Source organism: Channa argus, chromosome 18, assembly GCF_033026475.1.
Source record: "Channa argus isolate prfri chromosome 18, Channa argus male v1.0, whole genome shotgun sequence".
Taxonomy (NCBI): domain Eukaryota; kingdom Metazoa; phylum Chordata; class Actinopteri; order Anabantiformes; family Channidae; genus Channa; species Channa argus.
Genome location: NC_090214.1, coordinates 507,808 through 530,203, shown reverse-complemented (window position 1 = coordinate 530,203; position 22,396 = coordinate 507,808). Strand labels below are relative to the sequence as shown.

The window sequence follows — 22,396 nt, the reverse complement described above, 5'->3', positions numbered from 1 at the left end:
GTGAGAATCTATGGTGTAGATTTAATCAAATCTGTGTATCTGCAGTGTGTTAACAACAAGTTCCACAACATTTGGATTGTGCTGAAACTTCAATCTGTGTTGAAATTTAAATCAGTTTAATAAAAATTACTGTGTTGTGGTCATTGTGTGATAGATGTGTAGGTGTTATGTGCTTCCTGTGATGGAAATCCCAACAGTAAAAGGAAAATACATTGTACGACAAAGTAGGAAGTAATAGTGCTTCCTGATTCATTGGCCTGTTGAGGAGAGTTTTCTATGTGTTTTCCTGTTTTTTTTATTTGATACAATTTTGTTTCTGTGGAAGCTGAACCACTTCACAAACCATTAGGGTCTAAGACTGTCTCCTAAATACAATGTTCCTGTGCAACTAAACTGCAAACACATCATCTCTGGGTGGATCATGTTCTGGTGCAACATATTCTCAGAATGACTCAAACACTAGAAACTAATTCACAGGAGGGTGGTTGGGTTCATGTCAGGTGTAAAAGGTGAAGGACAGTCACACCACAGTATGTTTCCAGACTCAACAAAAACACTTCCGTTAAAGTCAGAGAAAAACTGGAAAACAGAATCTTTGTCTAACATTAACCAAGTGCTGTGAGAGTCTGAATGATGTTAATAATGGTGTTGTGACACAGACTGGATTCTGTTGTGAAGGATCAGATATTGTAGAGAAACTGACAATCTAGAGAGAAACTGAGTTGTAGAGAGACTTGACATTTTCATTAATGAACAACATATCCGCAGAACATATTCAGTCTAATGATGTGTTTCTGTTATTATAACTGATGTTAGTAATACTTCAGTTTCATAAGCAAACAGAAAACAAACAGAAGCCACATCCAGAGGTGTGTGTGTGTGTGTGTGTGTGTGTGTGTGTGTGTGTGTGTGTGTGTGTGTGTGTGTGTGTGTGTGTGTGTGTGTGTGTGTGTTTAAGCCTCAAACCAGTAGGTGGAGCAGCTGGTGTTCAGTAACCTGACAAAGAGCTGTAGTTGTGATCAGGTTCAGGTGTGTTTTGGTTCATTTGAGCGGAGAAGAAAACAACCAATGATGCTGCACCATCTACAGGTGAGATGACTTCACCTGTTAGAGCACAAACACACACAGTTACAGTATCTGCACAAAGTTTAAAGTTTGACTTCTTTAGAAAATGTCCAGTTACAGTCCAATAATTTACTGAAGTTTACGTTTGCTTTAATAAATCAGCTGTCAACGCTTGAAATAAACTCATAGAACATTCAATGACATTTGAACCAATCAGAAACCAGAGCTGAAGAACATCCAAAATAATGAATAATAATTTAAAAAAGCTTTATTGATGATTTTTTGAATTTCATCCAGAGGCTACACCACGTACACAAGTTATTGAATGGATCAGTACAAAAGAGTAAAAATAAACTAGGAAAAGTAAATCAGAAAAACAAACATGACGTTTGCCAGGTTTTGCTAAGTAACTGTTGCACAAATATTGAAGTTTTCACAGTTGGTCATGCTCATGACTTTTAAATGAAAACTGTTCCTCACTCTGTTACTGTGTGTTTTCACTGACTTTTGCTTTCACTTTCTGTTCTACAGGTCTGCACAGCTCTCTTTATTTATTTCATCTGTCACTCCTCAGACATGACTATTCATGACTACCTGCTCACGTGGATTATTTGAAATGGTTCAACCTTTAACAACACGACTCAACTTGTTTGGGGGAAACAAATCACCTCAGAAGTGCTGTGTCTTTCTAACAACACTAGAAAACAGACTTTGCTTCATTCTAAAGTGAGACGAGTTAATGTGAACAGTTTTTTCACTCAAACCAAACAGGAACAACTGGAGACTTGTGAATATCCCACTGCTGTAAAGTAAATAAGTACTTGTACTTAAAGGGCAACTTCAACAATGTTCAACTTGCTTTCTATGGCTTTAGTTTAGTGTGTAAATGTACATTAATGCTTTTAAACTTCCCTCTGACTTCTTCATATTAAAATATTTCTATGCTTCTAGCTGAAAAGATTCTTCAGATGACATCACCAGGAGGAGTTTTTCATCATTAGGAGTTCATTAGGAGTCACTTGGAGGAGCTCTGGAAAAGTGATTGACTGTGATTACAAACTCCACAGTAAAAGCGACGAGATGATGAAGGTTTCTCCTACTGATGTCATCTCATGGCATTTTTCAACTAAAACTAGTAGTAGTATATATGTGCATGTACTACTCAAACTAAAACCAAAAGAACCATGTTAAATACCAGTGAAAGTGTACTTAAGTACATTACTGTACTTTACTTTTGGCTTCCTTGACTTTTACTCCACTACATTTCTAATCAAAGTTGCATTACACGTTAAAATCACATTACTTCACACATTTCATAACAAAACTCTTTTTTAGTTTTTGTTTTTTTTAAATAAAAACAAATCACTATTGAAACATGAATCTCTTCACTGACCCAGGATCACAATAGTGTCAGTTCCTCTTCCCATGGTCTTATTTAATTATTTTGACGTAGTAGCAGTACTCAAAGTGAGTCATTCTGTCTACAGAGATCTGGATTCTCTGCACAGGAGGGAAAACCTCCGTACTAATGGTCTATTTTCAAACATAAAGCTGCAGAATTCATGGTAAAATCCACATTTAAAGGATCATTGAACGTGGTGTCACGTTTTCTCCTTCATATCAGAGTCTATCAAATGTCTCCTGAACTTGAACATGATGTTGTCTCCCTCTCCTTCAGAAAGGGGGAGATATAAAGCAGAGCAAAACTAGTTCTCATTGTTACTGCTCTGAGAACTGGGACAGAGTACCTACACTACCTCAGTAGAGTACATTTTTGTTTGAGTATTTGTACTTTTTCTTAAGTTCAGTTTTTGAGTTCTTCATCCACCACTGTTTGAACAACTTACATCAGGTTCTGCATAAACGGAAACACAATAAATTCATTTTTACCATCAACCCTACCAGTGAAGAACTGAAAATGTTACCAGACAAAGAAAGAGACTTTCTCTCTTTTTTGAGCAGGACACATGTAGATCTACAGACTGTAGTTTCTTAAATATCACACACGAATGTGCAGGTTGTAAAAAGCTGTGGCATCAATTTGTCCCCAGCTTAACAAAAGATGTCAAATGTACAAAAAGCTTTAAAGATCCATAAAACTATTATATTAATTAAGCTCAAGTCACGGCTGAAGACTGTGGACGTAAACTGCTGTGAGTGGAGTAAATTAAAAAGCTGGTGCATCTCATACAGATGCCAATTGGCAATTTTAGCAACTGTATGAGACACTGAAGAGCTTGACAAACTGTCCTCACTTGATGCCACAGTGATGAGACCTGGTGTTAATTTATGTACAGTGAATGACAAGTCACTAATATGTGGATATTGTAACTGTAACTGTCTTTACTGTGGGGATCAATGGAGGGAAACGCCAATCAAACACGATCACAGTGAACTCCAAAGAGGAGAAACAAGCTGATATTAACGGGAAAGGTAAATTTCACATGTACCTGAGACTAGTGTGGTTAACACAAAGCAGAAGTGTTCATTATCACAGAGAACTGTTCAACAGTCTCTAACCTACCACATGACATGTGAGTATAGTATCAGAAAAACACACAGCATAAGATTTGATACACAGCAACGTCCCAGTTTCATACAAGCAAAATAACAAACACTCATAGGGTCTAAAACCATTAGTTTTACACTTTTATTCAAACAAAACTTATCTGGACTCTGAACATCATCCTGCCGTGTGAATGCTAACGTGCTCTCTAAGGGGAAAACATCCTGTTTTCTTAAACTCAACTCAACAAAGTCACAAGTTTTTTTTTTTTTTTCTTTTGTGTATGTTTTTACTTCCATGAGATGTTGAGATGTGTCACAGGACGAGAGAAGACCTGCTGGTGGGAAAGTCAGGATGATTTGTCCTCTGGTCGTCACAGATGTCTGCACAAAGTGTCATGGTAATGTGTCCAAACTGTAACATCACTATGCATTAAAGTGGTGCATTGACTGACCATCGTTCACGTCCAAACACAGCAGCTGCTGATCTGTCACCAGTTACAAATTTTCACCTCTGATTCATTTAACTAGTTCATTTCAAAGCTAATCCATTTAGACCATGAATAATTTACAGTTCAGTTATCCAAAATATGTATTTACCAGAGTCCCGAAACTTCCCAGCACCTCTCGTCCACCGAGAGGGAAGTAAATTCAGACTTCATGTTTCACAAAAAAGGAATTATAACCTTAAAGTTACTGTTCCTCATCCTCCTGTACACAGAGAAAAACAAGTAAAAAACACTTAGTCATGTTGGTGTCATGGTCTCATCTGGTCACCAGCAGGTGATCTCAGGTGTCAATACCTCACTGACGGCTGCAGACTTGGACAAAGTTTCTCTAAAGTCACAATGAAACATGAGCAGGACCAGTGATGTTGATGCTGATTTCAGCATCTGAACAAAGTGTGACATGCAGGATTATGATCAGACAGCACACGTAAACAAGACATGCTGAAAGATGATCTGAATCTTTCACAAAGAAAAGATTAATTTGTTCTTGATGAGTTTTGCAGGATGTAGTTTTAAGTGTTTAAGTTTGAATAGAAAAGGTTTTTCCTTCACACTTGGTTATGTTAGTTGTGTTGTAGGATGATTCCTTTCACAATGCTTTCAAAGGTGTTTTTTAAACAGTGTTGCTGGAGTTTGGACTCCACCAGGCTGAATATGATATGAAACTAAAGACAGGTTTGGTTCCCTGAGGAGTTAAGTGTTGGGCTTTAGATTGTTTGTTAGAACAGTCATCTTTAATAAATTAAAACCCTAAGAATTTGGTGCACAGCATGTAATTTGTTGGAGGTTTTCTAACATCAGCACAGACAGACAATGGTTTCCAGCATTTGTGGTGATTAGCAGCTTTAGTAACAATCCACTTATTGTCCTTGTTATTACAATAATTATGTTTTATTATGGTAAAGAATAATCTTTGCTCCTGTTGTCGATGATGATGTGTCTGTAAAAACCCACAGTGACAGATTAACGTCACATTAACACTTCTCTGTCTTCCACCTGCATTCGATCAAATCTGCACTGTCTCCCCTTAGATTTAGATTAGTGGTCATTTGAACAGAACAGGTTGTAGTAAGTGCTTTTATTTATATTTGAGGGAAATGTCAAGTGCAAAAAGCCTGCAGAGTTTCGAAGTGTTGATGTAAAAAGGATGGAGCCTCCGGGTTTCTGTTAAATCATGTGATCACACAGAGTCCATCCCTCCTGCTGATATAAAAGCTGTTAACACTGATTCTGTTCAGTCTTCCTCCTCAGGATCACAGAGGGAAAACTCAGGTAAGATCCCTGTGAAACATGAAGCTTTAAACACTTTCAGATCAGCAGAGTTGTAAGGTTCACATGATGTTTGCTAAATGTAAAAAAATAGTAATTGCTTTGAATCTTTATAGTTTTTTTACATTCAACTGTAATTTTTTGCATCTAAACATTTAAATAAATTATTGTTTCAGTGACATGAAAAGTTTCTTCCACAGACTAAACAGCTGTTTATCACAGGAGCACCAGGCATCAGCATGTGAGTAATAAGCATTAAAATCACAAGCAGTTACTACAGGACAATAAAACAACACTCTGACTCTGCAAAGGTTATGAGAAGCAGAAGTCAGGGGATGGATGCAAGAACGTTATTGTAGTCCTTAAATATCTATAATATATAATAGGAGACTAGGGAGGGAGGCCACCAACACTCCTCTGACTCCTACAAGCTTCAGCAGCTGAAATGGGAGAGACCGGACACATGCTACATGTTGCCTGGTTCTTCAGCAGCTGATGATTTATAGGACAGAGGAAAAGAGAAAAACAGTCAAATGAAGTCTCAGCTGGATTTTGTGAGAATGACAGAGACTGAAGTCAAGTGGAGGAAGTTTGTGATGAGACTACAGCTTTTGACCCTCAGACTAGATGCTGTGACTGATAAATAACCCAGACAGTTGTCTGTACAGTGCCTCCCGTAGGTATATTTATCTGTGGTTAGCAGTAGAGGCTAAGTAGAGGCTAACCCAGATGGCTAAGTGTCAGTCTAGCTGTCTACAAAAGACATGCATTCTATTACATGACTGAACATGCATCCAAACACAGGGGCTTTGTTTGTGTGTAGACATGACATGACTTGACTGAATACTTACTAAGAGCTCTCTGACACCATCTGCTGTTTAGTGTGACATCTTGTTTCCCTGAATCTCTATAATGGAAGCAGTGGAAGCACATTAGCTCTACAACTGCAACAGGAATTTCAGATTTGGTTTCTTTCTTCAGAGAAATTCATAAATATCTGTGCGACAAACTGTGTCATTTCTCTGTTTTCTAATTTTTGTGCAGGTTCCCCAAAAATTTCATGAAGAACACAAAATATGAGGACATCATCTCTAGAAGTGTTCGGCTCCCTTCAGGATCTCCCGTTGTCTACCAGCTGACACCGAAGAAGAAGAAGTTTGGGACCTTGACAAGAATGACTGTTGGTGAAAGAAATGTGAGCAAGAAAAATAAAACCATCTTACTTGTGGGTGAAACAGGAGCAGGAAAATCTACTCTGGTCAACACTTTGTTCAACTACACCATGGGAGTGAAGTGGAAAGACAAAATCTGGTTTGAGATCGTGGAGGAGGAGGATAAGAAGAAACAGCGAGACAGTCAGACATTAGATGTGATCGTGTACGAGATCTTTGAATTTAAAGAAAATACTCTGCCTTTCTCTCTGACCATCATCGATACTCCTGGATATGGAGACACCAGAGGCACAGAACATGACAAAAGGGTCAGTCAGATATTACTGGACTTGTTTCACTCAGAGGACAAAATTAATGCAGTGGGTCTGGTGATGAAGGCGAGTGAGAATCGACTGACCGACCGACTGAAAAACATCTTTGATTCAGTGGTGTCTCTGTTTGGAAAAGACCTGGAGGAGAACATCGTAGCTCTAATCACACATTCAGATGGAACAACACCAATCAATGTTCTAAAAGCTCTTGATGCCTCAAAGATTAAATTTCCCAAAAACGAGAAGAATCAACCCATTCACTTCCTGTTTAACAACTGTCAGAACTCGGAGAGAACAGAGGAAACTAAGGTTGGTTTGAAGAATGGATGGATAGTAACAGCAAATGGAATGGCTGAATTTACAGAATATCTGGAAACATCTACACCTCAAAAACTGATGACAACAGTTGAAGTGTTGAAGACACGTGTCAGACTGACGGCCTGCATCCAAAACCTGCAAGACAGAATCAAGCTGATTGACGGGAAACAGACCGAGATCCAACAAATCCAGGAAGTTCTGAAAAATTATGAACAAGAGATGAAGAAGAATGAAAAGTTCACGGTAGAGGTTGATGAGGTTTACAAAGAGAAAGAAGACATCAAAGGTGGGATGTGGTTGGTGTTTTATGAAGGAGCCGTCTGCTGTAAAGTCTGTGAGGAGAACTGTCACTATCCTGGATGTACAAAGGCCTGGTATCCTGAACACTGTGAGGTCATTAACAATGGCCTCTGCACTGTCTGTACCAACAAGTGTCCTGCGTCAGATCATGTGAAAGACAAGTGGAGGTTTGTGACCAAGACCAGGAAGGTTCAGAAGACTGAAGATGAAATGAAAGAGAAGTATGAAAAGAACAAGTCAGAGAGCGAGAAGACGGGAACTCTGCTGGAAAATCTAGAAAAGGAAATGAAAGAGCTGACAGCAGAGAAGAATCAGCTGCTGGAAGATTCGTACAAAGATGTTGTTAAACTAGAGGACATCGCCCTGAATGTTGAGTCACTGTCCACTTATATCAACCTGGACTTCCTGATTGAGAAAATGAAGGAGAAAGGAGACACAGGAAAGGTCCAGAAACTGGAGGAGATGAGAAGGCGGGTGGATGAAGGAAAAGGAGCAGGACTGTGATACATGAACAGTGAAAAGACCAGTGATGTGGTTCATTCTCACCTGTCATATGTCGATGTCTGTTACAAGTAAAAGTTCTGCTATGACAATGCAAAAATTCAGTAGCTCTTACACATAATAATATATATAAATAAAATATATGATAAGATATCTGTACTTAAAAGTAAAAAATTTAATAAAATGGCAATAATCATATTAATACACTGTACATTGTGAGGTGGACAGTCCTGAAAAACCAGAGATATGTTCCTGCATTTTCCATTGAAAGTGTCTTAGTGAATGCTGTGTACTGTTTGTACTAAATGTGTACATGCAAAAAGTAGAAAATAAAGTATGTAAAGTATGCAGTGCAGCAAAATGTGTAATATATATTACATAACTTTCTCATTATTGCACTGATGGTTCACATGGGGCCAATAAAATAATGAAGTTGATCACTGACCTGCTGCAGTATGAACACATTTTTTTAAATCACACATTTCTACAGTGAACGTGGACGTGGTCTCTGAATTATCCGAGTGACAGGAAGTGGGAGCAGCTCCCAGCTGAGCTCTGACATGGTGGGAGGTCGCCCCCTAGTTGCAACAACAGTTAGTGACAACAGCCCCCTCCCTCAGATCACTGACTGTGGATTAGTCCTGGTCTTCGCTTAGCTTAGCCTGTACACACCTAAACAGGTGGTAGGTTCCATTTATAGGAGGCTGGAAAGGTTAAATAGACATGTTGAGAGAAGGGGGACGTGGCAGCCTGCTGTGAGCTGTAGCTTTAATCAGAGTTTTTTTAATTTTTATTTTGTTTGGATCAAATAAAGTTTTGCCTTCCATCCATTGTCTGTAAATGCTTATCCTGTTCAGGGTCACGGGGGGGGGGGGGGGATCCTTTTCCAGCTGCCTTATTTTTTCTGTCTCTATTTTACCTTCATATAAGCCTTTTAAAGTGACTAATGACTAATGATTTTCCAGTAATGTTTTTATCTGTTTATGTTTGGAAGGTCAGATACCGAATGTTTTCTGTCACAGCTGATAAATATGAGATTTTTTTAGTTTACTCAACTAATTAACTCTTTAAAGAAACAAATGTATTAGTAGACTTCCCAGCGTGCATTGTGTCAGACTATTTTGAGACTTTTCTTAAAACTGTAGTTTAAAACACACCTTTCTGTCTTTTAGTTCAAATTAAGCTGTTGTTTCATGATAGTAAGAATCCTAATCATTACAACCACCACCTCAAAACAACCCGCAGTGCAGTTGTCTTGCTCATCCCCCATCTGAGGAACTTTCTCATGCCTCTCTGAGCTTTTGCACAGAAGTCGCTCATCTTGTTCACAGATCCCACTTCTACCAACTGACTAATGTTCAAAACAATGTGAATCACTTGGCTGAAGATTCTTATTCTGTGTTCCTGCTCACCCACTTAACCGACTCGTCTCCACCAGAGAAGCAGTTGAATGTGGGCGCTTCCGTTTGCAGAGATGTGTTTCAAAGTGTTTATTTAAAAAGCTCATTGGACACTAAACCAGAGCACAGTGGTTTGTAAAACCGACAGGACAACTCCCACCTTTGTACTTTCAGCATGTGAAGTGTTATCTTGCAGTTTTTCTTTTGGCGACAGGATGTCGGCACGATGAGTTGCAGAACTGAACCGGAGCCGCAGCTCAGCGAGTCCCGGCAGCTTTCAGTGGACCTCTTTACTGAATGAATATGTTGGGCTTTATATAAAGGCTTCAAGACATAAAAAATCTCTATGTGAAAAGACGGATGTATGATCATTTAGAAAAACTAAAAGCAACAAAACAAAAATGAATGAAACCCTAATAAATTGATTTTCACAGCATTACAATAAATTATTCCATGCTGAAAATAAAAGAATGGGAAAGTTTCAGCTCCTCAGGGAGTTGGTGATGTTTTTTTGGGGGGGTGGGGGTCAGTGCTGACAGAACATTTCTTCTTCACAGAGTGTTTCTCTGAAACCACATGACCACAGAGAGTCCGTCCCTCCTGCAGATATAAACCCCCTGAACCATCTGCGTCCGAGCATCCTGAAAAAACAGGTAAGTTAAAAATGTTTTCAGATGTTCAGATGATGAGATAAACAAAACTGAATCCAACGCTTTATATTAATATATAATATTTATTAGCATTTCATCAGATGGAGTAGCATTTAAAGTGAGATTGCTGTGTTTTCTGTTGATCATTTTCCAAATCCTCCATCAGTTTTTGCTTTGTTTCGACAGCTGCTGGTTTCAGTTTGTTCTTATTTATTTATACAGAGACAGAGCAGACAGAGCTCGCTTTAGGACATACACTGACTTTATAATCACATCTGTTGTTTCAGACCCTGTCTGTCTAAAAACATTCAGATACAACTAAACTCCTGAATTACGTTTTCAGAATCCATATGTTTATTATATAACGTATTGTTTCGGTTTATTTCCTGTTGTTGACTCGGTGCACTTCAGGAGATGAGTGCAGTCATTTTGCCATTTCCATATTTTATTTTTTCACGTTCAAGGCTCGTTGTGACTTAATCTGATCACACTACATAATGTCAAAGTGTGTTAAAATATGATCATACTAAACCGCTCTTTGCATGAGACCCTTATATTTGAAATATATCTGAAAAAAACCTTGAAATAGTTTTGTGCATAGAGTTTACAGCACTGCCTCCTCCTGGTCAGCCAGCAGCAGTAGGTTTAGAGCTGGAATTCCCCTGAGAGTTTCTGAAGGATGGTAGAGGACAGACCGTGGCTGATCGCCTGCTGCTAATCTTCTTTATAACGTTGTTGCCTCGGAAATTATTTATTTTAGTATTTTGTTTAATACCATTTCTGATGCTGTAAACATAATATGGTTGCTTCATTATTATTTTGCTTCAAATCGTTAATTCAGAGCTATAGAAAATTGTGGTGATCGTTGCTGTTCTGACTCAGCGTATTTCTACTTTAATATTTGAAACCTTGAATTGTACCTGTAAGATGGATGTTATTTCATTTGCATTGCGATTGTTATTTGTCTTTAGTTTTACAGTGAGTGACGTAAAGAAAGAAAAAGGAAAGTGAGCCTTCATTAAACATCCAAGCAAAGTTAGGCCCTGTGCTTCTTGGAGGACTTCACCCTCACTACTATTTTACACAGTGCACTGCGTGAATCTCTATCGTAACGGACCAGGATCCATGTGAAACCTGTGATGCCTGGTGTCCACTGGCTGTGGCAGCTGTCACAGATCAGCACAGTTTTGTATAATCTTTATTTGTATATATATATATATTTATTGCCCATTACCCTTCCTGACACAACCCTTTCTACTGGGCTTCGACCGGCACTGCAAAGCTGGGGAGGGGAAAGGGTTCAGTGTTTTGCAAAAAAGAAGATTCAAGATTATTAATCTTATTATTAAAAAGCTTTACAGACTGAAAGCGTAAGTCAAGTCATTTCTGGGATGTTGACGTTTTGGTGCTTTATGATCAAACAACATTTTGCACAAGCTGAAATTGTTAACTTGTTTTTACATGAGGATGAAAGAAGTGAGCATAATGTCACTGGTCTGAACAGCTGATGTTCTGCTGGGTTTCAGGAAGTCATGTGGAGGTTGGTCCTGACTGTCACTCTGCTCTGTTGCGGCTCTGAGGCCTCAGTGACCTGCAGAGACGAGAACAACGGTGAAGTGGACTGGTGAGACAACCTGAACTTTTCTTGTAGTTCACTTATGAACTGAACAGCACATCTTTGGACAGTGGGAGCACTGGGACAACGTGTAAACACCGCACAGACCGGGGACCTTCTAGATGGGAGGCAGCATTAATCCCTGCATCACCATTCTGCCCTTATGTGCTCATCTCTATTTTTACGTGACTTTAATGGCTTTTTACATCTTAGACTGTGACTCTTGAGAAAACCTCTAAACTATTATTTTTTAAAAAGTTCTAAAAAGATCAAACAAAGTGACACTTTTTAAAAACCTTGGAATGAGAACAGACTGAAACCTCTTAAAATATTATTATTTTTTGTATTTCTTTTTAAAAATTGTATTCATTTTTATTTAGGAGATTGAACAACATACAAATCCGTTCTTCTCTAGTTTACTCTGACACTAACAAATAATTCATCATCAAACCTAATAACGTCCATCACTACTTCCTCTAATCCATTGTGTTCTCAACAAACTTTTCTTTTTCGTTGACAGGTTCATCCTTTACAAAGTGCCCACACAAGCTAGGAAGCTTACTGGTTTGGAATATCTTTACATTGATTCCAGCAGGGAACTGACCTTCCCCCACATCAACGCTCCTGATGGCGTCCTGGCGAACACTTTACGGCCACTCTTTTCCCCAGTGAGAAGTATGGTGAGGATCATTTTACAGCTGCAGAGCACTTGTTCCATTTGTCTAAAAGGAAGAGTCTGGTCCTCTGGTCCTCTAATAATCTCTGAAAGTGGCTCTTCAGCTGATTCAGCTGAATGCGCTCTCGCTGTTTCCAGTACCAAGCAAAACAGAGAAAAGTAGTTAAAGCCAAACCCAAACTTTATTCTCTTCAGAGGTGAGCAATGACCAAAACAACCAATAAAAACCCTACAACAGGTTGTGTGGAGAAAAAAAAGACTTCTCACTTCCACCAGTGACCAGGTGCTCAGTGTATAAAGACCACAAAGCTTCATCACAAAGCACAGTTCACTAATTATTCAGATTTACTAGTCATTCACAATTTGCCTCTTTTTCACACGACTCTGTAAAGATTCTGTAAAGTCGTCATTAACCAGATAAGACCGTGTCCACATTCAGACTGTGTATTCATTTGTAAATGGAGCCTGCCTGTCTCACCTGTTGCTTTGGTTCCTTTATGTTCTTTCTCTGTTCTTCATCATTTATAGCCACCAAACTTTGGATTCATTAACTACAATGACCAACCTCCAGGAAGTCAAGCTCATCACACGTTTGGCCACAGTAAAGGTGAGCAGAGGAAGCTTTCTCCTACACAGATTGTACTTTGTAGCTTCCTTTAAGTGTTGGTACAAAGAAAGGATCAAATGTGTAGTGTAACTTATTGTGAGTCTGGATCATCTTGTTCTGTTTTCCTTATTGTGTCTGATTCATGTTTCCAGGAGTTGTGATGGTGGAGAAGGATGGCACTGGAGTCTGGCTCCTACACAGCACACCGCAGTTTCCCTTCAGAAGAGACCAGAATATGTTCTGGCCCAACAGTGGGAACAAAAACGCTCAGACGTTCATCTGCGTAACATTTCCCTACAATCAGTTTGTACAAATAGGTAATGTCGTCATTTTGAAAAGGAGAAGCGTTTGAATTGAATGTTACTGTAATGTGTCATGTTTGGTTTTCAGGTACACACCTGAGGGACATCAGAGCTTTCCCATTTGACTATGATGTTCCACTGGACTTTGATGATGCACTTCAACAGGTTGTAAACTGGGAACAAAAAACACCACCCCCACCTCCACCGCCCAAATTCAATGAGCTGACAGCAAGAGGAGGTTGGAAGTTTTATAGCATTGCTAAAAGCACAAAAGATGTAGAAAGTGAGTGATCTGCATTTTTTCAGTAAATAATACATTGTTTGGTCGTGTGGTAACTGTGGCTCAGGCTGTAGAGATGGTCACTAATAAGCAGTTTTCAGTTAGGAGGGTGAAACCTGGAGGTGGCTCAATACCACGGCAATACCAACATGTTCTCGTCCCACAGCGTCTGATAAAAATGCTTCCTATGGTGTCAAATTGTGGGGCTTTTTATGGCCTTTGAGGATTCATATAAAGTGCCTTTGTGGCTTCAGTAGGACGCTCCAGGAGTGACACCATCTGACACCACAGGAAAGACTTTATATACACACAACTCTCTGTGTCTCCTGTGGACAAATCCTGTGTCTTGTTGAAGTGTGGTTATATACATAAACATATAAAAATATTTCCTAAGCTATAATCACAGCCAACAAGTTGAGTAAAAACACACAGCTGCTGTGTTGAATAGCTTATTTCAGAGAAACTCAATCGATCATCAGCCTGCTGCCAGTGTTCGTCTTCTCTCGCTCCCCTGATCCTCAGGTGTGTATTTTAGGTCAGATCTGACTGATTATTCATTTATGTATATCAGGTTCAGATAGATTTTCTGCAGATCCTGTCCCATTTGTGTCATGAAGACCTTTAATACAGACACACGGGTCAGCACGTCTGCAAACAGAGTTGCATCATAAGTTCTTTGATTCAAACACAGGACTGAACCAGTCTCTGCAATGTCACTTTCTTCCTGCTGCAGATTCTGTTGAGGGGGATCTTTACATCACTATTGCACAGAAAATCCAGAGTGATCTGAAAGTCCAGACCTGGGGCTGCCAGAAGGACCGTGCCAAGTCGTACTGTGGAGGTGGACATACTGTCTACAACATTGACTCTATAAAGACCAAATTAGGCAACTGGAACCCTAAAAGTGATCATTCTAAATGGTGTGTGAGTACAGATCAAAACAAACCTTTGACCTGTATCGCTGATGTAAACAGAGCTGAGTCCCAGTCAGAGCGGCGTGGGGGGGCACTGTGCATGAAAGATGATCGTATAACAATGATATTCCAGAGCTTTATAAAAAGCACAGAGGGCTGTTCAGGTCCAGTAGAGATGGACTTTGAATGTGACTCGGACACTGAGGCTGAATGAAGCAGTAAATGAGATTCAGCCGTCGTGTTGGAGAAATGAAAGAAAATCCACCTGAAGTCAGTGGAAAAAAGAACTAACACCACGACACAGCAGCAAGTGCACAGACTTTAACTAACTGCTTCCATCAAATAAAGAAAAAAAGAAAAAACTATTTCGACTTTGCATTATTATCTAACATATTATGGCAATATTAGAGTAGAGAGACAGATATTATATTATTTCAGACTCAAAGGAAAAAGATCCATATATCACATACGTATCTGCTACTCACACACTTTTATTGCTAGAATACAAACTATGATGCAAATGCAGATGTTTCACATCCATTGTGTTGTAAAACACAAACACAGTCACATGAAGGATTTTGTGTGAAGGCAAATAAAGTACAAATTTCTCCTGTCTCCTCCTCTGTGGCTTCTTTGCTCTGCAGGTGTGTGAGTGTGTGTGTGTGTGTGTGAATTACTAATTTACTGTAGTGCTGTGTAGTGTAGTGTCCACACATGGGATGTGTAGGTTCCGTTGCCTTAGTGAATATTTAGCTATAGCACAATAATCTCCACCCCCCAATAAAAAACATTAAAAAAGATGATTTTTTTTTGTAATGGGTCCCATCTCTAATAAGAGCTGCAGAATAATGCACCTTAACAAGCAGGACATGAGCAGGTTCCTGCCACCATCAGCCCACACAAGCACCTGGGTCACATTGTACACACTGAGTAAACAGTGAGCAGAAGAACCTTTTGTGTTGATCAGACTCAGCCACTAAAACGGATGCTGTTGTGTTTCCTTCAAATCTGTTTCCTGCTGTAAAAAGCAGCAGCTCCTGACTGTGAGGGCACATAACACTACACACAAGGACATGTGAGACTTTGTTTGATAACTGACCTGAACACAGATGTTTCCTAAGTTTCTACAGTATCTTATTGCTCTAGTTTTATTCAAGCATCTGTCCACAAAGTTTACTATGGTTCTGAAGTTAGGATGACTGTGTTTCAGTAAGAAACAGTTTCCAACAAATTCCATGTTGTTCTGCGGATACTGAACCCTGTTCAAACCTCTGACCAGCAGGTGGAGGTGTTACCTGACAAAGAGCTGTAGTTAGGGTGTGATCAGGTTCAGGTGTGTTTGTGGACTCACCTGTGCTTCTGGACTTTCTGTTGAACAATTAGGTTTATTTGAACAACCAGTGATGCTGCAGCAGCTAAAGGTGAGATGAGTCCAGCTTCAATCCCCGCCTCCTCCAGTCTCATGTTGAAGTGTCCTTGAGTAAGACACTGAACCCCAACTTAGTTGCTCCCGGTGAGTGTTGGCCAGCTGCATAGCAGCTCCCCCATCAGTGTGTGATTGTGAGTGTGAATGGGTGAATAAGAAGCAGTGTAAAGCACTTTTAGTGCCAATAGGTAGAAAAGAGCTATATAAGTGCAGAACATTTACCATTTAACTGATGATCTATGTTTTACTGAGTGATATAAAGTTTGGAATAGGAATAGAAAGTCGAGGAATCAAGAGCATATCAAACAGGTATAAAGCAGCTAGAGTAGAATCAGATATTAGGTTGATTATTTGGCTGTAAAACTGCACGTTATGAAACAGGTTATTTTTGTTATTTTCTCCCCCACATTAAGTATATCAGTGAGCACTGGCTACAAAACAAAATCTCTTTTTTCAATTGCACTACAGTCTACAGCCTCCAATGTACAACATCAAAGTCTCCACATAGAATCACTGATATCTCCTTAATCAAATGGAAATTTCAAGTTCTTCTGAAACTTTCCTAATGGAAAGTTAAAGAAAAATGTACATGACATCAGACACTGATCCCTGATCCCTGTCCTCTGTCTGCTGCTGATGGGGACTCTCTGCTCACAGCTGCCACAGGGTCCTGCCTGATTTAGTACTGTGACTGTGCAGCACATCCAGCTTTTTCTAGCTTCCAGCTTTAGGTGAATTTAGTCTAACGTGTTCATAGCAGTTAGTGATTAACCAACAAGCTGGTTAATGATCACTTTTCTGCATGTTTCTGATCATTTAACGTGTGTTTTGGTCATTTCCTGAATGAGCAGTGATTTTGTCTGGTCGAGTTAAAGAGTAACTTTGACTTTACCTGAGCTGTCTGCTCCCTCTTTGCTGCAGACTGGGACACTTGGCTGAACTCTGTCCTCAGACTCAGAGAAGAAGCTGCTCCATAAGTTTATTTTCTTATTTGCTAATCTCAGTGGTGTCTTGAAGAATTCATATCCAGTGATTTCAGAACACAAATATTTATATTCTCGTGCTCTAGTTAACCTTTAACAACTAAATCCACACACTGTGTGGTCATTTCTTAATTTCCTATAATTGTCCCAGGTACAGAATCATTGTCTACCATTAATTTCTAGGCCAACTTGCAATGTGGCGACGTGCATTTTGTAAATTGACATAACTAATTACAAAAACACGAAACCCTCATTGTTCATTCTCTACACCAGCATGTGCCAGAGCACCTTTAAAAACCGTTTCATTTTAAAGTATGCTGAAGACGCAGTCAGTCTTCTACAGGGAAATGAAAATAGCCATGGCCTGGTCATTGACTGATTTTGCTAAACTAATCAAAAACCAAAGACACAGACATTGAGTTTAGAAAGAAGGCCAACACACCTGAGTCCACTATCATTAAGGGACAAGCTTATAAATATCTCAGGACTATTATTGATGCTACATTGAACTTTAAAGAACATTGTGAAGCTTTGTGCAGGAAGGGACACCAGCACTTGTTCTCTTTGTTGAAGTTGTCCTGTTTCCAAATTGATAGGACCAAGATGACTCTTATTTCTTGTGCTTTTATTGATTCTGTTTTAGCTTTTTCTCTCGTGTCACGTTTCGGAAACGTGCATGAAAAAAAATAAAAAAAACTCACTGGATCAGATCAATAAATGCTCGAGTCGGCTAATTGGGGAGTCACAGCCGAGTCTAGAATCGTTGTACAACAGACAGGTGCAGCTGCTGGCCAGCTTCATCTATAATGATGTCTCAGGAAGCAGACAACTTCTCTACTTTTAATTCTAGGCTTAAAACCTTTTTGTTGGGTTTTCTCTATACATCTTTATAGTCTTGACTTTATCATGTAAAGTGCCTTGAGATGACTTTGTTGTGAATTGGTGCTATATAAATAAAGTTGAATTGACTCCCATCCTTTCGCCAGTGAATATTTGTGTCTTCCCTCCCATCAGAGATTTAAAGCCCTGAGGTCTAACACTAAGCAGCACAGGAACAGTTCTGTTCCTACTGCGATTGCTCTTTTAAATAAGTCTTAGCTGAAGATTTGCACTTTCTGTATTGAGTATACATTTTTATTCTATTTATTTACATCAAACTTTTAACGAGTTTGATTTTATTGGCTTTTCTGTGAGTTTTTATTTGAATTCCAGTGGGCTTTGGGCTTTGAGCTTTGATTTTATATGCATTGTTGTATTTGCATCTACTTTATTTCTACCTTTTGTAAATATGATCAGTAAGCTTTGTGCTTGTCCACGTCTCTGTTTTTAATTGTTTCCCAGTATTTGTCTGGTTCCTCAAAGGTCTGTGTGTACTATGGTTGTTTTCTCATACTGCAAAACAAATTTACCCACAGGTATAAATAAAGTAATCTAACCCTCTTCTTTTCCTTCTTTTCTTTTGGGCTGTTCACTTTCAGGGGTCTCCACAGCGAGTCATGTGCCTCCATCTAACTCCTTCCTCTGCATCATCTTCTCTCAAGGCGGCTGTAACTCAGTAGGTTAGGCAGTTAGCCATGGACCACAGGGTCAGTGGTTTGATCCCACCTCCCGGCTACATGTCGAAGTCCCCTTGGGCAAGACGCTGTACCCCAAGTTGCGGTGACCCGGTGGGTCAGGTGAGCACCTTGCATGGCCATCGCTGTGTGAGTGTGTGTGAATCAACATTGTAAAGGGCTTTGGATAGAAGCACTATATAAGCGACTATTTACCATTTACCAACTAACTAAGTCTGATGTCCTCATTCCTGATCCTGTCAATCCTCGTCACTCCCAAAGAGAACCTCAACATCTTAAGCTCTGCCTCCTGTCTTTTCTTCAGTGCCACTGTCTCTAAGCCGAATAACATCTCTGGTCTCACAACATCTCTCCTTTCGTTCTCGCTGATACTCTTTTATCACACAACGCAACTGACACTTTTCTCCACCCGTTCCAACCTGCTTGCACTCATCTTGATTGTCTTCTCTAAAGTAACAGTTGTATTTGTCTGCAGGTCCAATTAAATTCACAAATTGTGGGAGTTTGAAATTTGTCCACAGAAACTGTGGTTACCATTCAGGGTAATGCAAACAAATATGGCCTTTTTCCCCACAACTAAGACTTGATATAAGACTGAAAACTAAAATTGAATTAAAAAATATAATAAGCTCTGTGATTGATTGATGAATCCTCGCCTTATCCCACTTTCTGTTTTCAGCAGAGGAGGGAGGAGACATCGTTGTTAGAATCATAGACAGTCCATCCTTCTTGATAATAAAAACCCTCTGATTCCGATGGAATGGTCTGATGCTGAGGTACTTTACAAACATCTAGAACTGCATCAACAGAACCGCTCATATGGGAATATGTAGTTTTTAGACAACAGCTTTGAGTCTCAAGTGATGTGAACCGTCCTTCTCACAGGGTCTGTTTCTGTCTTCCATTTACTCTTTGACCTCATCTGACTCATTTATTCTCTTTGTTAATTTAATTTTTGAATCTTGTCTCAGCGCTTTTGCACTAATCTTGATGCAAATCTGGCCTCACTCCTGAGTCCTGATACCTACAACTTCAGAGGGGTGATTTCCAAAGCAACAGGCACAAACACAGAGACTAATGCATCCAAGATAAACAAGACCTGCTGTTACAGATTTTATTTGTCTGCTACTGAAAATTTTTTAATATTGATATCTGTAAAAGGTAAATGGCCGCTTATATAGCACTTTTAATCAAAGCGCTTTACAATGTTACTTCTCATTCACACACACACTCCCACACCAATGGTGGTGGCTTCCATGCAAGGTGCTCACCAACTTGGGGTTCAGTGTTTTGCTCAATGACACTTCAACATGTAACCAGAAGGGACCGAGAATCAAACCACTAACCCTGTGGTCCATGGACCTGCCTTACCAGCTAAGCAACAGCCGCCCCTGTATGCATTAGTCCACCTATGACATTATGTCTTTGGTTAGAGACCTGAACAAAGCAGAGAAGAAACACAGTGGTCTGTAGTAAGTGACGTCAGCTGTTTGACCACTCAATTTTTCTTATTGTTGACCAGAAGAAACCTGTCAGTGGATCAGTGTGTGTCTGAATGATGTGTTTTTATTGGATTTTGGACAAGAACAAAGGTCTTGTTGGTTTTAGAAAATGACATCAGAGGTACGAATGAATACGTTTTGTTCTTGTTTGTAGTTTTTATTGAGAAACAGCTTGGAAATATATGGATGCAGGCAGGTGTCACAGTAAAATAAATACTTCACCCTCTCCAATGAATAATTAGCATGTACAATCATTACATTATTACGCAAGGTTGTCTTCGGCTGTTTCCAAGGTCAAGAATGAATTGTCAACATAAACAGTGGGGACTGAAATATGTTTTATGAGGCTAAAGACAACAAAGTGTTGGGTAACATACAAAATCTAAACTATGTATTCGACTCAAAATTCAAATCAAATACTGAAGCATTTTATTGAATTTGTCTGTTGCGTTCCACAGAAATCAGTTCTCAGATCTCAAGACAGAAAAAGGGTTTTTCCTAACTGATAAAGCCACATGGCCTTAAATTGATATTAGTACGGTGTTTTATGATTTTTTTTTTTTTTACACCGGTGAAAGAAAAACAACTCTGCAATGGTTTAACGGTGTCTCTGTGTCCTCTGTCTACAGGACAAGATTTTGTCAATGATGCAAACTGTGACTGGAGGATGCCATTTGTATTTCAATTTTTATTAATTAATGTGAGAGCTGTAACACAGCTCTCACACTTATGAGATCCTTTTCTTTATCTTTATTATTATTATTATTATTATTATTATTATAGTTCTACAGTTCTTTCTGGAACTGTCCAGATACAGAGAGAGTGCCGTCTTAAACTCCTATTAGAGCCCATTATAAAAGAGGTTCTGAAATTCTCCTCAAATCACAAACGGGGGGCTGTTTTAAAATCGCCACCACCCCTTCATTTTATGGAGTATCTTTAAATAAAGTACATCACTGTGTTCATTGAAGCCTTTTGCCGCTCACAGTTTTTGAATTTTTTCGATAAGACTAATACTTTTTCATATTTTGAGAATTTTGCGAGGCATAGTCTCAGTACTTTCCCAGCCTGCCTTTGCATTTGGCTCACATGACTCAGCAGGCGGGCAGCGGGCAGCAGTCATTGTCATGGTAACGGACACAGCTGCATGAGATCATGTGATCAGCCTCAGAGCTGTGTCCACACACTTTACCTGAGTTTTTCTCCCTCAACATACACAGTGAAGACAGACAGATGCTCCCTCACAGGCAGGAAACAGACTTTCAAAATAAAAGCCTTTCATATTATTTTATTCCCTTTTTAGCAATTAAATGCTAAAATGACTTTGTGGTCAAGTCTCCCTACAGTGGACACACACACAGACAGGAAACACAATTTCAAAATAAAAGCATTTCATCATACTTTTTACTATTTTTAGCATTTAAATGCTAAAATGAGTTTGTGGTAAAGTCTCCCAAAAGTGGACACACACAGATCCAGACACACAGTCAGGAAACACACTTTCAAATTAAAAGCTCTTTTCAACTTTTTTTTTAGTTTTTCAGTATTAAAATGGTCCTACATTTCTAAATAGTTAGTTCTTCCTATTTTCGCTACACTTTTTAGATCAACTTTTTACTTTGCTTCTTTCTTTATTTCTTTTAACTTTGAATCTTTACCTTCTCCTTAGATTCTTACTACTTCTTTTTACTTTAGTTATTTCAACTTGTTGCTTTTTTACTTCTTCCTTTTTTCTTTACATTTTTAATAGCAACTTTTTACTTGCTTCTTTGTTTCTTTTAATTTTGAATATTTACCTTTTCCTTTGTTTCTTACTACTTCTTTTAACCTTTGTTATTTCAACTTGTTACTTTTTTACTTCTTCCTTTTTTCTTTACACTTTTAATAGCAACTTTTTACTTTGCTTCTTTTTCTGTTTCTTTTCACTTTAAATATCAACTTTTTACTTATTTACTTCTATTGTTACTTTCTACTTTTTTCTTCTTTTCTGAATCCAACTTTTCCTGGGATTTTGTTTGTTTTTTCCTTTTATTATCATCTTCTTTCTTTCTCTTTTTGTTTGTATTTATCTTTCTTCGGCGTTTGCGGCATTTAACGTGCGAATGCCTTCGCTCTCTGCAGCTTCTGAGCGGTCGGCCCCTACCGGGCGACTTCACAGCTCTCCCACGTAATTTCCTCGGAAATTGCCTTTTCTAGTTTCACTTAACTCTTTCTAGAGCTTCTCTTCTTTCTAATGCATAAATCACTGATTATCTTTCTATCATAAATCAATAAACAAATATGCATGTTGAGCAATTGTTTTCACCTTATTATATTTTAATTATATCTAAAATATACCAGTCAAGTGTATTATGTGCAGATTTGACAGATTCTCTACTGTGTCAGTTACATTGTTTTCTAACAAATCTAGTTCTCAGCTTTACTGAGTTAGGGTTAGGGGTTAGTTTAATTAAAAGAAACAAAACATAAAATGTAGTTTATGAAAATAGAAGCTGAATGATGAGTGAAAACATGTGA

General features: G+C 38.9%; 2 protein-coding genes and 1 long non-coding RNA gene across 3 annotated transcripts; all 3 read left to right on the top strand.

The window, feature by feature from the left end:
* Nucleotides 1–968: 968 nt before the first annotated feature.
* On the top strand, nucleotides 969–2,444 carry LOC137103967 (uncharacterized). Its single transcript, XR_010911621.1, has 3 exons — nucleotides 969–1,089; nucleotides 1,597–1,791; nucleotides 2,017–2,444. It is a non-coding gene; the product is annotated as an uncharacterized lncRNA (long non-coding RNA).
* Nucleotides 2,445–5,270: 2,826 nt separating this feature from the next.
* On the top strand, nucleotides 5,271–8,394 carry LOC137103631 (uncharacterized). Its single transcript, XM_067484138.1, has 3 exons — nucleotides 5,271–5,351; nucleotides 5,549–5,589; nucleotides 6,393–8,394. Coding segments are annotated over exons 2-3 (1,563 nt in total). The 5' UTR covers nucleotides 5,271–5,351; nucleotides 5,549–5,587; the 3' UTR covers nucleotides 7,954–8,394.
* Nucleotides 8,395–9,866: 1,472 nt separating this feature from the next.
* Nucleotides 9,867–15,009, top strand: LOC137103630 (plancitoxin-1-like). The gene is made up of 7 exons (XM_067484137.1): nucleotides 9,867–10,003; nucleotides 11,527–11,624; nucleotides 12,136–12,295; nucleotides 12,820–12,898; nucleotides 13,051–13,215; nucleotides 13,289–13,483; nucleotides 14,214–15,009. The coding sequence occupies exons 2-7, from the start codon at nucleotides 11,533–11,535 to the stop codon at nucleotides 14,606–14,608; spliced, it is 1,086 nt and encodes a 361-aa protein (XP_067340238.1). The 5' UTR covers nucleotides 9,867–10,003; nucleotides 11,527–11,532; the 3' UTR covers nucleotides 14,609–15,009.
* Nucleotides 15,010–22,396: the final 7,387 nt, after the last annotated feature.